At 48.4% G+C, this 15,200-nt stretch overlaps 1 protein-coding gene across 5 annotated transcripts in view; it reads right to left on the reverse strand.

Moving 5' to 3' along the window:
- SUPT6H (SPT6 homolog, histone chaperone) overlaps positions 1-15,200 on the reverse strand; it is a 28,116-nt gene that overhangs the window by 2,070 nt on the left and 10,846 nt on the right. For all 5 annotated transcript variants that reach the window (XM_017832574.1, XM_017832575.1, XM_017832577.1 and 2 more), the window contains 27 exons: positions 14,676-14,765; positions 14,048-14,190; positions 13,631-13,782; positions 13,034-13,132; positions 12,748-12,877; positions 12,489-12,639; positions 11,934-12,088; positions 11,211-11,406; positions 10,816-10,955; positions 10,620-10,737; positions 10,445-10,521; positions 10,134-10,269; positions 9,570-9,707; positions 9,082-9,249; positions 8,297-8,424; positions 7,055-7,262; positions 6,437-6,584; positions 6,049-6,191; positions 5,145-5,285; positions 3,876-4,071; positions 3,503-3,741; positions 3,108-3,221; positions 2,870-2,994; positions 2,299-2,411; positions 1,818-1,895; positions 1,566-1,732; positions 49-230 (listed from right to left, as the gene is read on the reverse strand). In XM_017832574.1, the coding sequence (XP_017688063.1) occupies positions 49-230; positions 1,566-1,732; positions 1,818-1,895; positions 2,299-2,411; positions 2,870-2,994; positions 3,108-3,221; positions 3,503-3,741; positions 3,876-4,071; positions 5,145-5,285; positions 6,049-6,191; positions 6,437-6,584; positions 7,055-7,262; positions 8,297-8,424; positions 9,082-9,249; positions 9,570-9,707; positions 10,134-10,269; positions 10,445-10,521; positions 10,620-10,737; positions 10,816-10,955; positions 11,211-11,406; positions 11,934-12,088; positions 12,489-12,639; positions 12,748-12,877; positions 13,034-13,132; positions 13,631-13,782; positions 14,048-14,190; positions 14,676-14,765 (3,875 nt within the window). The remainder of the gene's footprint in view (positions 1-48; positions 231-1,565; positions 1,733-1,817; positions 1,896-2,298; positions 2,412-2,869; positions 2,995-3,107; positions 3,222-3,502; positions 3,742-3,875; positions 4,072-5,144; positions 5,286-6,048; positions 6,192-6,436; positions 6,585-7,054; positions 7,263-8,296; positions 8,425-9,081; positions 9,250-9,569; positions 9,708-10,133; positions 10,270-10,444; positions 10,522-10,619; positions 10,738-10,815; positions 10,956-11,210; positions 11,407-11,933; positions 12,089-12,488; positions 12,640-12,747; positions 12,878-13,033; positions 13,133-13,630; positions 13,783-14,047; positions 14,191-14,675; positions 14,766-15,200) is intronic.

Below are 15,200 nucleotides of genomic sequence, written 5' to 3' on the forward strand. Positions count from 1 at the left end.
GACAAGGAGACAGGACACAGATGGATACATGCACCCAGAGCTACTCACTTTGGCTGCTGCCTCTGCCTGGAGCTGGACGATGCCTGTGCCTGGGACTGGGTGGACTGGGGTGTGGTGTTGGCCTGGAGCTGGTACTGGGGTGTGGTGATCGGCTGACTGGGAGTAGTGTAGGAGTAACTGGGGGTCATCAGAGGGGTGGCCACTGGCTGCTGTGCTGGAGTCGTGAAGACCTGCAGAGAGCAGAGGCTGTTAGGGGACAGAGGGTGAACCCTGCTAGGCTGTGGGGGGCTCTGCACTGTCCTGCTCGCCCTTTCTGCACACTCCCAGCCCTGCCAGGTCCCTCACCTGGGCAAGGAGAGGGTGGCAGTGGGCACTGCCCAGGGAATGGGCAGCTGCAGAGCAGGAGAAGCAACACCTTGCTGAGCATAGGACATTTGTTCCCCTGAGAGTCTTTGATCTCCCACCCAACCTGGGCCAGCAGGGCCAGCACAGCCTACTCTCCTTGTTCACCCCATACAGGCTTCAAGGGGAGATGCTAGAGCCAAGCAAAGGTAAGGGGCACAGGAGACAGTTGGAGCATGCCAATAGCAGTGACATCCTGCAGTGGGCACAAAGAACAGATGAATTCTTCCCCTGCAGGCTGCAGAGAAAATGCAGCAGCTCCCGAGATGGCTCCTTCCCACATCCCAAGCCAGCTGGCTGCTTGTCCCATAGAGCACTTAGTTTCTTTGCCTCCCAGTGTTCACCTCCCTTTTTCTTCAGATGTCTTGATGATTAATACATTGAGTTATCCACAGTCTCTGCCTATCCCCAGCTCAGCGTTCACTGCGCCAAATTCCCTGAAAGCCTCCCAAGGTGCTCCAAAGGAGGATCACTCCTCTCTGCAAGCCTTGTCTTGCAGCATCTCTTCTTTTGGTCTAACAGCTGGGTGTGTTCCTTGTACCCAGGCTCCTCAGTCCTTCTGCAGCTGGAATCAGCCTTGGTGTCAGCTGGGAGCATGGACTGGGAGGAGGCAGGCACCAGCACACATGAGGAAAGGCTTCAGCACGAGCCAAAACTGTCCAATTCCATCTTACTCCCTGCAAAGCCTCCGGGTGGTGGGTCAGGCTGAGGTGTTCGCCCGCCGGTGCAGGTCGGAGATTAGCGTGCTGAGCTGAAAAGCCCTGCAAACTCAGCGCATAGTTTCACAGCTAATCTCCTCCACTGGCAGCTCACGTTGCCAATTCAGGGGCACAATCGGAAGGTTGTGTGCCCTCACCGCTGGATCCTACCTCTCCACCCTGCCACATTCCTTGAGGGCCAGACCAGCTTGCTACTTGCTTCAACTCCCCCCCAGAGCAGGGTTGTCTTACACGCCTCATTTCTTCAGTCACGGGAGGCAAGAGGAAACCTGGTCCAAGAATCCAGCCAGGCTCCCCCGTGCAGCACCATGGGTACAAAACTAGGACTGGGTGAACCCAGGCAATGAGGGACTCCTTAGGCTCTCAGCAGAGCCCCCATGGAATCGTTTTTAGCAGCAAGGAGAAGGTAGCAGCACCTCCTCTCAAAATTTAAGTGACACCTACGTGGTACGCGCTGCTGCCGCCTCCACTGCCTCCGTAGCCATACTGGCTGGATCCCCACTGGGCAGGGGTGGCATTTGGGTTCTGTCCCTGGCCTGTCACAGCAGCGATGGCACTGAACATCTGGGAGGTCATGTTCTGTGGTAGAGCATTCACTGCACGTGTCAGGTCTGCAAGAAAGACACGTTGTGTGAGACAAAGAGCCTGGAGAAGGAGCTCGCATCCCAGTTCCAACCAGGAATGGCCTGCACTGACCTGCCAGGTTAATGTTAGCTGGAGTAGCATTAATGGAGGCTGGAGTCCTGGTCCTACTGCTACTGCTGGGGGTAATACCTGTATAAAACACAAACCAAGAGAGGCAGATTAGTTCTCCCAGAAGAGTGGCCATTGGCCTTAAACTCAGAATTTGACAAAAATTGAGGCAATATTTGTTCTGGCACAACGGTTTGTTACCAGGGAGTGGTGTGTGCTGCAGTGCATGGTGGGGGAGACAAGGGAGAGGAAAGGGACTGATCCAGCCTTTGCTGTACGGCCCACTTGGCTGAAGGATTAACTCTCAGGAGAGCTCTCAGTGGGTCCACAGAAGGCAAACCCTTGGGGTGTTGCTTTGGAACCTCCCACATATAGAAAATCCTGGGTCATTTTAGGGACAAAGAACAGGAAACTGTCCTTTAATAACTGTCCCTATTGCATGACATCCAGGAAACAAACAGCACTTGAGTTGTGGGGTGCTCACCTGGAACGGGGTCCTGATAATGATCCTTAAACCATCGGAAAAGTCCATTTACAGTAGGGAAGACTTGGCCCCGGTAGCGGAATCCTTCTGGTGTCACTGTCACATACTCTATCCTGTGAGGAGCAGTGAGAGCACAAGAGACCACAGGCTGCTTTAGAGCCATACCTGTCACTAACAGGTCAGTCAGAACTGTCATGGCCTACAAACTCAGGTGATGGCTGTACTGATAATGAACTGACAGACCTACCCAAGACACTTCATTTTCAAACAATTGCTCCAAAATACCCTTCCTTTCCATACAAAATCCATTAATCCCTGCCTACACTCCCGTGACATCCACTGCACAGGGCAGTGCTGCCTGTGGCACCCAGCTGGTTAAGAAACAGGGGAGTCTCCTGGGTGAGATTTACTGCTAGACTTGGGTCCTCTACTGCCAGGAGGCCAAATTCTGGGAAAGGGGAGGCATGACTCACAAGGATACTGACAGAGCTGGAAGAAAAACTGGCAGCAATCAGCTGAGGTGTGGTACTGGCAGTACTCAGTGCAGATGCTGGGCTTGATTCTGACTTACCTTGGTTTGCCTCGAGGCTGATATCCCAAGAGGAATTTACCAGGTAGATCTTTACAGGCACTGATAAAGTATGGAATAAATGTTGGCTTCTCTTTCTTGGTCTTTATCAGCAGCTCTTCCAGCTTCTAATTGTAGAGAGAAAGAGGATAAATGCTCCAGGGGAGCCTACATTTTCAGCAACACACAGAGTCTACGGATATCTTCCTAAAGAAGCTACCACATCCCAGGACAGGCCTACCTTCTTGTCTCCACCATTGCAGTCCTGATAGTATTTGTGATTCAACAGGTCTCTGGCAAAAGAAGCCATTGGCTGGACATAGCGAGCAACAATTTCATCCAGGTCTTCAAATTCCTTTGAACAAACACATTTAAAGAGGTATTTAGGGTGCATGATGATGAACTCTTATTCTACTAAATAGCTCTTAGTCATACATTCTGCACAGCAAGGCTGGATGCTTTGAGAAAAAAAAAAAAAAAAAAGACCTGAGTATTGTCTAAGGATCTGGAGAACTGCACTGGGTTAGGGTTAGGCTTAGTCTGAAAGCAGCTGCAAGGACAGAAAGGCTGTACCAACCCGTTCCTGTACTTCTTCCCAACCAACACCTTCCCAGGCATGCTCTGGAGGGCTCTTACCTCTGTGTTAATCCAAAGCATGGAGCCCAGGCTGAAGGCATTCTCCTTGCCCTCTTCCCGGACATCCACATGCTGGTAAATCCCATCATTGACCTTCCAGGTGACAGTCAGGTGGTTCTCCCCTTTGCTACTTGGCCGGATAATCACGTCCCCTTGGTCCATGGTTTCCATCATCTTCTCTGCTTGCTTGAAGCTAATGTTGTGGAATGATGGGTGAGCAATTACTCTCTTGATGTACGCTAGGGAACAAAGCAGAGTGTTCAGGCTTCCAAGAGGAACTGCTTTAATGCAGCTATATATCTAATGTGCTGATTCTCCTGGAAGCATTCTGGGAAGACTGGAGATACAGTGGAGTTAAGAACTGGAGACTCACTTGTCCGCTGCTGCTTTCTTTTCATGTCTTCTTCCTGTTTGTGATCCGCTGCTTCAGAGTCAAAGTCATAGTAGGTGTCTTTAGGCAGCTTCCACTCATTGTTTTTATCCATGAGGTCTGAGGTCCTGCAGGTCAGGTCTGCACTGAACTTCTCAATGTCAATCTTCATGATCCTGCAGTGAACTGTCATTCCCACCTGCAGAGGAGGTGCAGGGAAAGGTGAGCAGCAGGTTTGGCAGCTGCACCAGCCTCCCTTCACCACCGAGCAATCCGTGTGGGATCACACTGACAATCTGGAGGTACAGATTACCTCACCTCCTTCAGACTCACACAACCTTTAAAAGTGATCTTCCTATAAAATCAGCTGATCCCCAACACAACCAGAATCAAAAAAAATTAAAGGAAAAATGTGCAGTTCTCCAGCATATCTACTACCTATGCCCCATACCACACAGAAAACTGCATGTCTGGAGGATGAGGACAATTACCTTTTCTATTTTAAATATCTTTATCAATAGGAGCAACAAAACTGGACTTCAAGATGTGCAAGAAAGCAGTTAAGTCTGTTCAGAAGCAGATACCCAAAGGACTTCCCTAGTAAACTGGGAGACATAAAATACCCCCACAAAAACTGTAATGTCTTAGTTCACTTAACCATAATGAAGTTAATTAATAACTCTTTAAAGAAATGCTGAGACCTCTGAGCTTACAGGATTATCCATCACCTGCATGGACTGTTGGGGACCCCAACAGACAGCAAAAATGTTAAACCTCTATTTTATCATGTGGTAAAAATGTGTTATTCTGTTCCTTTCAGAACCCCAACCCATGTCCTGAGCAAGACCAGTAACTGATGAGCTCCATTAATTAACTGAGAGAGGAGAAAAGCTATGAGAGGGAAAATGACCCTTGCCTATGCAAAAGCAGTTCTCTGAGCTCTTTAGAAAGCCAGAAACAAAGGGCAGCTCTGCATTAGAATGCCTTCTGGTCTCCTAAACCCAGACTTCAGCCAGACGACAATAAATCCTCCCAAAGTGCAACGTGTTAACTGATTAACAGGGTTCCACCAGCTGCCAAGGGAGATTTGCACTGTGGGAGAAGGACACTAACCAGAACCTGAACTTCCTGCTGATTTAAAGACCTTAAATGAAAATAAGGTTGGAAAAGTCATTTAAGGAACAGTGTTATTAACCAAACTCTGACTCTTTGGTATTGGGTCCATGCTCTTCCAGCTCTTGCTGGATATGGGAAAATCCACTGCTTTCATACCTTCACCCTTTCTTCTGGCCGCTTGACCACCTTATCACTAAGAAATTTTGTTGGGATGAAGCCAGCAACACCATTATCCAGACGTGTCTTCACTCCAATGGCCTGACCTGGGCAGGAACCGCTGTCAAAATGGTTCCACACCTTGAGCAAGGCAACAGGAAAAAGTCATTCAGCATGGAAACAAAATAGCCCCGGCAGTTCACACTCAAACAAGTCCAAAAGCTGCGTCAGCAAAGTGGTACAGCCAGTAAAGACTTGTAGAAGGGCAGGGGACAGAGGACTTCAACAAATGCTACCCAGTAATGCAATCTTCCTACTCCAGTTCTGCTCAGCTTATGGGACATTGCAACCGGGAAGGTCAGAACATTTTTAGACCCTGAACACCAGCCTGCAGCCAGGGCTGCTGCTTAATGAATGCTATAGGGGTTTAGAGTCACAGATTACCCAGGCTGGAATTCACAGTGTTTAGAAGAGACCTAATGTACAGCTGCATTAAGCAGCAGGGGGTCCAGATAAGTTCTTAAAATTAAGAAGGTGGTAGAACCTTCTGTTCTCAGTGTCACGGGCAATTTCTCTGCGTAAAACAATCCCAGAGCACAAACAAACATGTTTTATATATCTGCAGAGCACTGGTCAGCTTAGCCCCAGGTACATTTCACTCAGCCCAGTTCACTAAAATCCATAATGTAGCCATAAAGGACTTGTCAAATCTATACTGAAGCAATTAGTCAAAAGTGGAACAGATTATATTTGCAGCCAAAGGCCACATCAGGTTGGGATCCTGGGGCACTGCAGACACAATCTTGGCTCCGATACCTCGTCTCCCAAGAACCCAAAACAAGGCTCAAGCCTGCTGACAGCAGACTCCTGACAAAGGCAGGCCTGGTAGGAGAAGCAGTCCCACCTCGCTGAGCTCTGGGAAGTTATCCTGCTGACAGAAAGGGCACTGCCAAAGGCCAGTTTCATCGTTCCGTATGGCCTGGTCGTAGCTTTCTCCTTGCGGGCGCCTGTGGGCTATCCCAGTCACGTTGCAGATGATCATTTTACCTGTGGTGTGACGGGAGAGTAGAAGGAAAGACTGAAAAACTGCAGAGCTGGGCAGTTCCTTCCATCTAAGGTAGTCATTCAGGCATGAAGGTGACAGGAGACTACCCAGGTACCTTTGAAAAGCTGCTTCACATACACGCAACCACAACACTGTCCCAACATCATGCTCACCAACATCCCTCTGCCCCACCTTTACATGTCCATGTCAACTTACGACAAAAGCAGGGATGTAAACAGGGATGTACCTATATAAAATGTCTCTGGAGTTTCTTTAGTCAGCATATTGAAAACCTCTTCTGTGTTTGGAGAACGGTATGGTGTTCTCAGGTCCTTGTATCTGCAGCTTAGTTCAGCTCGAATGTCATATAAAGTGATGTGCTTGTCACCATAGCCCTGTGCGGGATTAAAAGGTTATAAAGGCATGAGCAGCAGGAAGAAGGTTAGTAGTGACTCCAGTGTAAGTTATGGAAGAACTCAAGGAACTTATCAAACAGCAAATTTACATAGAGGAATGTGCCAGGTACCACCAACCTGTGGAACTCAGCCACAGGATGTTAATGAGGTCAAAAATACCAATATATTAATTAAAAAAGTTAGATAATTTTGGGGAGAATGGCTTAAATGGTTTAATTACTGTCTACTGCCTCCCTCCTTTCCCTGCTCCAAGTGTACTTTCTGCAAGCATTTACTACATGCCACTGTCAGACACTAAATTCTCATCATGGCTGTTTATACATTTTACAACAGCACAGATAATGCTCAGCTCCTAAAAAGGATAAGTGTCATAAGCTATAAAACAAGAGAATCCGAGCTGGGCAGCAGAGCTTCTTCTCTGTTCTCAGCATCAGGAACCCCCAGCACACCTGTCTTTCCAGTTCTTCAGCAAAGGCATCGAGATCCAGGTCTTTCAGGCGCTCAGGGTTTTCCAAGATCTCCTCCAGAGCTCCTGCAGGATTAGCATCCTCAGCCGACTCATCGTATTCCAAGGCATCCACTGCCATTTTCCTTGCCCATTCATAGGTTTCAGGATGGACCCTGGACCCATCTAGGACCTCGATGTAGGAATCAGTGCTGAAATAAAACCAAAGCAATGTTCAGATAAGGGCTCTGAGGGTTCCAGCTGTTCCTGCAGCTCAATAATCAAGCACACTCTTGAGCACCATCACTTGCTCTCCACAGAACAAACTACTCTAAAAAGGACACGATGAATTATTCATTGCTAAATCAACAGGAGCCAAGGCAAGACCTGGCAAACTCCACTCTGCAGCTCCTGAACTGCAAAGATACAGCCAGGCATTTTGGATCCTGGGTGGATTTGATCCCTGTGTACTATAGCTGCTCCTCGAGCACACAGCTCTCTGCAGTTTCCCTCCTCATATAAATTCAACGTTGCCAAGTGGCAGCACAGCCACCTGCACTGAGCTCTTTGGCAACACTTTGCCCCCTGAATCTCTGGGATTTGTATCCTGCAAAAACCAAGGGTTCTAGTGCTGTTGGATCACTCAGTGTAGGTATTCAGCCAGGTGTCCCTCCTCAGACTGCTTTTCAAAAGCAAAAAACCCTGGAGAAAGCATGTTTCCAGTAAGTGACCCTTCTGTGCAAAGCAGTGAGTCAGAGGTTCAGAAACTAGGTTACAGCTGTCCTCAAAACACCTCTTATGTAGTTACCAGTTACTTAATGCTCTACAGACTTCCCAGTATTGCTACTGGTTTAAGAGGAAGCCAAATTGCTGAGTTATTACTCAAGTTTGAAACTTTAGAAAAATAAAATACCATTAGTAGGACCAAGAAGAAACTAAGCTGAAGAGCACATGGGCTACTGACAAGTGGGAGAGAACAACTGGTTTTAGTTTAGCTCCTCCTGATCACAAAGGGTCTTTCACACAAGAGCAAACTATATAATTCATATTCTGCAGCTCACACTGCTGTTGTGCAAGTTTAGGTGCCCCTAAGAATCAGATTAATAACCAGCAATATCTGAACTTGGCCAGAAATCAGAGGGGCCACACAGAAAGTCCGGGGAACTTGGACTCCAGGGAATGAGTCAGTCTGCTGCTCATGCAAACTCCATACCCTGAACTGCATCAAATACATCCCAATACCCACCTATCACCCAGTGATGCTGTGTCAATTTTGATGAAGCCAGCACAGTTGATAAACACCTTGGGTCCCATGTGACACATCGTAACCAGCTGGGTCCTGTTCTCCAGACGTGTGTTGTTTTGTTTTAAGATCTGGGAGAGAGAGGCAAGAGTATAAACCCTGCTATTCAAACACAAGATTGCCCAAGGTTGTGGACTACCCATCCCTGGAAGCGTTCAACATCAGGCTGGATGGGGCTCTGAGTAACCTCGTCTAGTGGAAGGTGTCTGTGCCAAGGGCAGGGGGGTTGGAACAAAATGATCTTTAAGGTCCTTTCCAATCCAAACTATTCTGTGATTCTCTGGAAAAAGTAGAGGACTCACACTGGACACTGCTGTGTTCAAAGCATCTGACACACACCCATCACAACTCATAAGTTGTTGCTCCCTGCCTGTGTCTCAACACTGTATGAAAGAAGACGATTCTGCATGGAAACAGCTCCAACTCAGGAAAAGTGTTGGCTTTTTGCCTGGTGTTTTCCACACTATGGAGGTGTCTTGACGCTGTAACAGCACATCCACTCCTGTGGGTTCGGGAGCTGTCTAGGATTGACGGATCTGCTGAGCTGTTTGGGTCTATCAAGGACATAAGTCCATGTATAGCTTCAGGGAGAGGCGCAGTGAGGCAACACATGGTAAAACACATGTCAACAGAGCTGTCAGCTGCATCTGGCACAAGGGACCCTGACTCATCTCCTGCCACTGTTGGTGATGTACTGTTTTTGCAGGCAGGGACAGAAGCCTCCTTACCTTTAGCAGGTGAGTGCCTTTGCGTGGTCCCAGGCCACACACGTACTGCAGCAAAGCCTGGCTGTGGGGGTGAGCGATGGCCCGGTTGACATCCACCCCCACCTCGTTCACACGGTTTATGAACTCGCAGTAGAGGGCATTCAGCAGCTCCTCCTTCACCACGTGCTCCTGGCAGAGAGAAGAGGCGTTAGCCTTGGAGGAGATGGATATGTGCAACACTTTGCCATAGAAAGCTGAGGCAAACACAACACACTGGCTCTCAGGAGCTGTGTTGCACCTCAGAGTTACCCCTGAGAACAGTGTAAAGGCTCACAAGCTAAAAGAAGCAACAGCAAAAAGGTGCTGTGTAGCCTGAATATGGCACAGAACAGTTCAACTTGCACCAGTTCAACTTGGAAACCTTTCCTTTGACAGTAAACCCTCACAAGCCACCTTCTCTTTGCAGAGAAGGATCTTCCTTGCCCAAGGATCTCACAAGGGAAGTTTACCTGCAGAGGGTGAAGTTTCAGGCAGAGAATGTCCTCATCAGAGCTGCAGACCTGGGCAAACTCTATGAGGGGGTCTTGAATGCGGCGAGCGAGGGAGACGGCTTGACGCAGCAGAGGTGGGTAATCCCGGAATTCGTTCTGCAACAGGACAGAGAATCAGGGAAAACCCTGAAGCTATTTTCACACTTTGTAGCACAAGCAGCAAAACCACGTCAGACAGGGATTAGAGCAAGGGAAGCATCTGGTGCTCAGAGCAAAGAAGGCTGAGGTCAAAGGCTCCCAGGAGCTTTGCTGCAATTAGGAATGAAACAATCTCACTCACTCAGCTGAGCAAGATTCATTTCAGACCACATCAATATCCACTTTGTACATCTGCTGGTGCTGATCTCTTCAGAGAAGCCTAAGTAAGATGTTTTGCCTTGATCCAAAGATCAGTACGTGACTGACTGGATGGATCATATGAGGCACATGGTGATGTAAGGCAGGACCAGCACAACAAATGGAGGATGACACAGCATGAACTAGCAACAGACTAAGGGACAGCTGGAGTAACAGAAGGCTCACCTCAGACTTCTTGCTGTTCATGTAGAGGATGGCCAATTCATTGTCCACCAGCTCCACTCCGACAGAGGACAGCTGCTGCCCTTGGTCCAGCTCATGAACAATTCTCTTTACATCCTCCATCAGCATCTGAGCATCCCTAGGGAGAGACAGCAAGGGGATTGAGAGGAGAGCACAAAGCTGGGTCCTGGAATCACTTAGGGATACAACCCCAATGGGTTACCTCACACCATAGACACAAACAGTGAAATGTGGACAGGCATGAGGAAGGGACTGCAAAGAGACTGGGAAATGGAAGGAACACAAAGACTGACCTGTTCTCGCCTGCAATCGTCACCACATGAGGCTTCTTGTTCAGGAGGAATTTTTTCAAGGTTTCAATATCCTGGGCCTGGAAACGAAAGCAAGACAGACCAAAGCAGAACAGCTAGAGGGTTTTTGTCCTGAGCTGCCTACATTCATCTCAATGATAGCTGCACCGAGGCTCACCTTCTTTTCCCTCTCTTCCTCACGCCAGGCATTCCTTCTCTTTGTGAAATGTGGCAATCGTAGGAAGTCTGTAACCTCACCCTCTCCATTAACAAGGGCACAAAACACCGGGTGGTCCCTGTAAAACAGAGACAACTCAGACATGGAAAGCTGCTAAAGCTGGACATGCATCCAGAGGCCATTCCCTCCCTCCTACCTGGCTGATGAAAATGCAATGCCCAGCACACGAATCCCCTTCCCTTGGTTTTCATCCATGAAATCATCGTCCTCCTCCACTTGCTGATCAGGCCGGTAAGGAGCGACTTTGAGCCAGTTGTACAGTTTGCGGCTGCACGCCTGGCAGAGCAGAGAAAGGTGAGAGAGGAGTGAGGAAATCCACTGCACATGCCTTGGCATAGCCCTTCTCTGGAGGCAAGGTTATGGACTGCTCAAGGCAGCAGAAGAATGAGACTCAATCCCTGCCTGCCTCCTCCTTCTCCTTCTCCCCAAGGACCTGTGTATGGCCTGTCAGCAGCCATCCCCAGCACGCTGTAGGACTGTAGGTGTTTGTAACCCCAGCTCTGACTCAAATCCACCTCTGTCCCATCTCACCTTTAGGACATACTCCTTGGCCTCCACCAACAGCTTGTTCTTCAATTCTTTGGCCATCTGCACGTAGAGGAACTGGTTGAGGGACCGCTCAATGGCCATCGTGCGCTGCCGATTCCACTCCTGCACCTGGTGGCTGAACTCATCCCGGTAATAGAACTGCTTGATTTCCTCAAAGTACGTCTGGTCGCTCCCATAACTGCAAGAAAGGAGAGGAAAGGCTCCAGATGCCTGTACTGACACCCTCACTGACAGATTCCTGCGCAGGGATGTAACAGCAACACCTCAGATTCAGGAAGCTGCTTGGAAAAATCAGGGAGGAGCCAACCCTCCCATCAAGCACTGCTTTAGCTGCAGAAGCAATGCTGTAGACAGATCACAGCCACTCCAACCCACCCATATTGCATAGAGTGACCACCCAGATGTGAAGGGAAGGAACCAAGGAGCACTCCGTGAGGATTGTAGGGAAACAAACATCACCTCACACAAAAATCCTAAAGGCTTCAGAGTTTGACTTCAAATGAGTAAGATAGACGTCTGCTTAAGTTTTCACTAAGATGATGGAAAAAGCAAGACCCTAAGAGGCTGTTTGACATTAAGGTGCAGAAAATTACCAGGGCGTGACTTTCAGGAGCAGTTTGGGTTACAGAGGAGCTCTAAGAGCACAGCAGCACTGGATGAATGAGGTCTGCCAAGGCATGGATGGCATGGCCAGTGGGAACTCACCCCTCCACTCCTTTCATGTCAATGCTGATATCTATAATGAGCAGTCCCTCATCCTCTGCCAGGCTCATTTTCAGGAACTGGTCATCTCGCAGCTCCTTCACAGGTTTGTTCTTCATGTATTTAAAGGAATAGGCATAGTGGGCTTCATCAATATCCTGGGAAAGAGGAGAGACAGTCAGCATGCATATAGGGCATTCATGAAGAAAGACCCTTCTGTATACCACAGCAGACAATGGATTTTATTCAATACCCCCTCAGCCCTATGCCTGCCAGTCTGCATTTCCTTCCCCAGCAGGACACAGTGGAATTTCTGCCCAGTCTCAGAGAAACAGAGACTGTTACAATAACTGAAGGCAACATCTCAACAGCAAGAATCAGGCCTGGTGAAACGCTGAGACTAAAAATGCAGCACACTGCTGAGCCTCTGCAACAGCCCAGCTCACATGCTGCTCTGAGATTTATTCAGAGCTGACACTCACACGGGAGAACAAGCATTTGTATGTTATTTAGATCCTTCCCTGAATTGACCCACAGAGTCAGGGCTTGCTTTCTTACCTTCTTCCCCTTTTTGGTTGGTGAGATGTTGATTTTAGCTCGCTCTTGGAAAGTCTGTCTCAGGACCTGTCTGACCAAAGGCTCCCTGGCTATCTGCAAAGCCACCATGTACCTCGCTCCTTCCAGCACAGCTTCAGGGCTTGGGAATTGACTACAAGCAGAAAAAGGCAGCATGAAGGCTTAGGGCTTGAGAATGTCCCCAAATCCCCTCGCTTTTGTCACGTCCACAGGACCTCCACAAAGATCCCCCCACACTGACCTACACACATAATCCTTGGCCAGCTCCAGGGGCTCTGCAGGGAACTGCTCTGTCTCGTGACGCTGGTAACTGTCTCTGAGATTCTCTCCAAACTGCTCAGGTGTCAGACCAAATTTCTTAGCCAGGCCATCTGGGAAAAGAAAAACAACAAAAAACCCAATGAGGACAAGAGTACTGTAGCTTATAGTGAGCAAAACCATCAGTCCTTCTACAGGTAAGTCACAGCACCCAGCAGAGCACGTGGGCCAGGCCACTGCACAGTCAGCACTACAGAGCACAGCCTTACCCAGCCCAGCTGCCTGGCAGATGGTGTACATATCCCGACGGGAAGCCTGCTTCAGCTCAGGCCCTTTCTGCTCATCATCTTCGGCATCCTCCCCTTCACCTGTAGGAAGGACATGTTACAGAGGCATCCAGACAGCTGGAGCATGTCAGAAATATAGCAAAGGAATTAAACACAACCTACATTGTGCAACAAAGTCCCTAATCCCACAAACACATCTCAAAGGTCACAGTAGCCTTAAAATTATTTAGGGTTAGAAAAGACAGTGAAAATGCTATCTTCAGCTTCACTCTCTGGCAGTTCTAATGGCACTGTGACTGGGTTGCACATTAAGACACACATCAAGGTGGGTAATCCTTGCTTTGGCCCCTGCCATGAGGGGTGCTATTCATATTCCATTGGAAAGAGCACCTTGTGTGGCAAACTAAACATTTTCAGAGGTGCCTGGAAGACCAAGGATTAAATTGAGACAAAAGCAAACAGCAGAGATGCTCTGTGCAAACATATGGGCTTTTCAGCAGACTTTCTCATCGGTTTCTTCTGAACCAGGATTTTGAAGCAGCCCAGAATTAGGAAACCATGAAATCTGGGAAGACAAACCTTCCTCCTCTTCGCCATCCTCTCGGATACGCTTTTGCTTCTTGCGAGCAGCCTTGGCAGCGTTCTGCATCCTGGGGATGTCTCGCCCATAGTAGAGCAGGAAGTGATTGTACACGTCCTTCAGCTCGTCCATGGACTGCACATCCTTCAGCCTACGGCACACACAGCCAGCACGTTACACCCTGCCTGCAGCTGAGCCATGGGCAGAGCACTCAAGGAACCTGCTCTGGCACAGGTCAGGCAGAAGGAGCCCTTGGGCTCATCCTCCAAAAGAATTTTAAGTATTTCTCATTATTGGCTTTGTGGGGAGGCTAAAATCAGTGCTTTACAGTGGCCAAAGAGCCTGTGCTGTTTGGGCAAGTCAACACACATTTTAAGTCATTTTGGAATGAATATAAGGAAGCCATGGCACCATACCTCTCCATGTCAGTAGTATCCAGGGCCCTTATTCCATCAGCCAAGGGCTTGTCTGGATCAGCAGAGATTTGTTCATACTGATAGGCCTGCATCTTCTCAAACAGTCGCGTCAGGTTCTGCTTGCGGATCTTCAGCTGTGTCCACTGACATGAGAATAAAAGAATTCCAGTGAAACACACCATTGCAGTGGGTCAACTTTCTCCTCCCTTCCTAAGCAAGGGCTTCAAGGATCTTGGGATATTTGTCATATAAAAATAATTATCAAAATCTTCAAGACTGGCCAAGCCCAAATGTCACATGTGGCAGGTCTCATCTCAGAGATGAATTACATTAACAGAAAAAAAGAATCTAGGTTTGGATCTACCTCACAGTAGAGAAAGAACTTGCACTGCTGACAGGTAAGGTCACTATACAAAAAGAATTCAGTGAAGGGGAAGGACTGGTTTACATCCTATTTTGTTAGATATCTCCTACTACTACATGACAGCAAACATGCAAAAAGACATGGGTAAAAACATCAAACACACAAGGTCTCCATGGCCGAACCAATATCTGTAGAAAGTATCAGGCTAGGTAGAAAGACATGTTAAATGCTGATGGGACAACCCGTAGGGAAAACACTCCTCACCTTCTCATCCCACTGCCAGACCCTCCACAGGTCATTGATGTGCAGCTCTGGCTCCACGTACTCCTTTCTGTAGAAGGCGATGAATGGGACCTGGGTCAGAAATGAGACTCATCACCACTGTGCAGGAGACTGGCTTGTTCTTGGCAGCCAGGACCCCAGAAAAAGCTCCTGTTCCATGTGGGAGAACAAACTAATGGGGCAGCAGTGTAGGACACGTACCACATCATGTCTGAGATGTTACTCACTGAAGAATATACCACATCAGACACAAAACTTTGCAACGTCAGGCAACACCTCAGAGAACAGGTTGGAGGGACTGAGCAAGGCTCAAGAGACTCTGAAGTTCCCCACCTTATTTAGCATCAATTTGTCCAGAACCAGGGAAAGACAATGACAGCAGCCCCATCAAACAGGCCTTAAAATCCTGCATTGCCACAGCCCCTTCTAATGTGCTGCCCTAAATGCTTCCAGCAGCCCTGCTGATCCTGTCAGGACAAGGAGACAGCAACCCAGACCTTGGTAACA

The sequence above is a fragment of the Lepidothrix coronata genome, unplaced genomic scaffold, assembly GCF_001604755.1.
Source record: "Lepidothrix coronata isolate B3197 unplaced genomic scaffold, Lepidothrix_coronata-1.0 Scaffold203, whole genome shotgun sequence".
Classification (NCBI taxonomy): domain Eukaryota; kingdom Metazoa; phylum Chordata; class Aves; order Passeriformes; family Pipridae; genus Lepidothrix; species Lepidothrix coronata.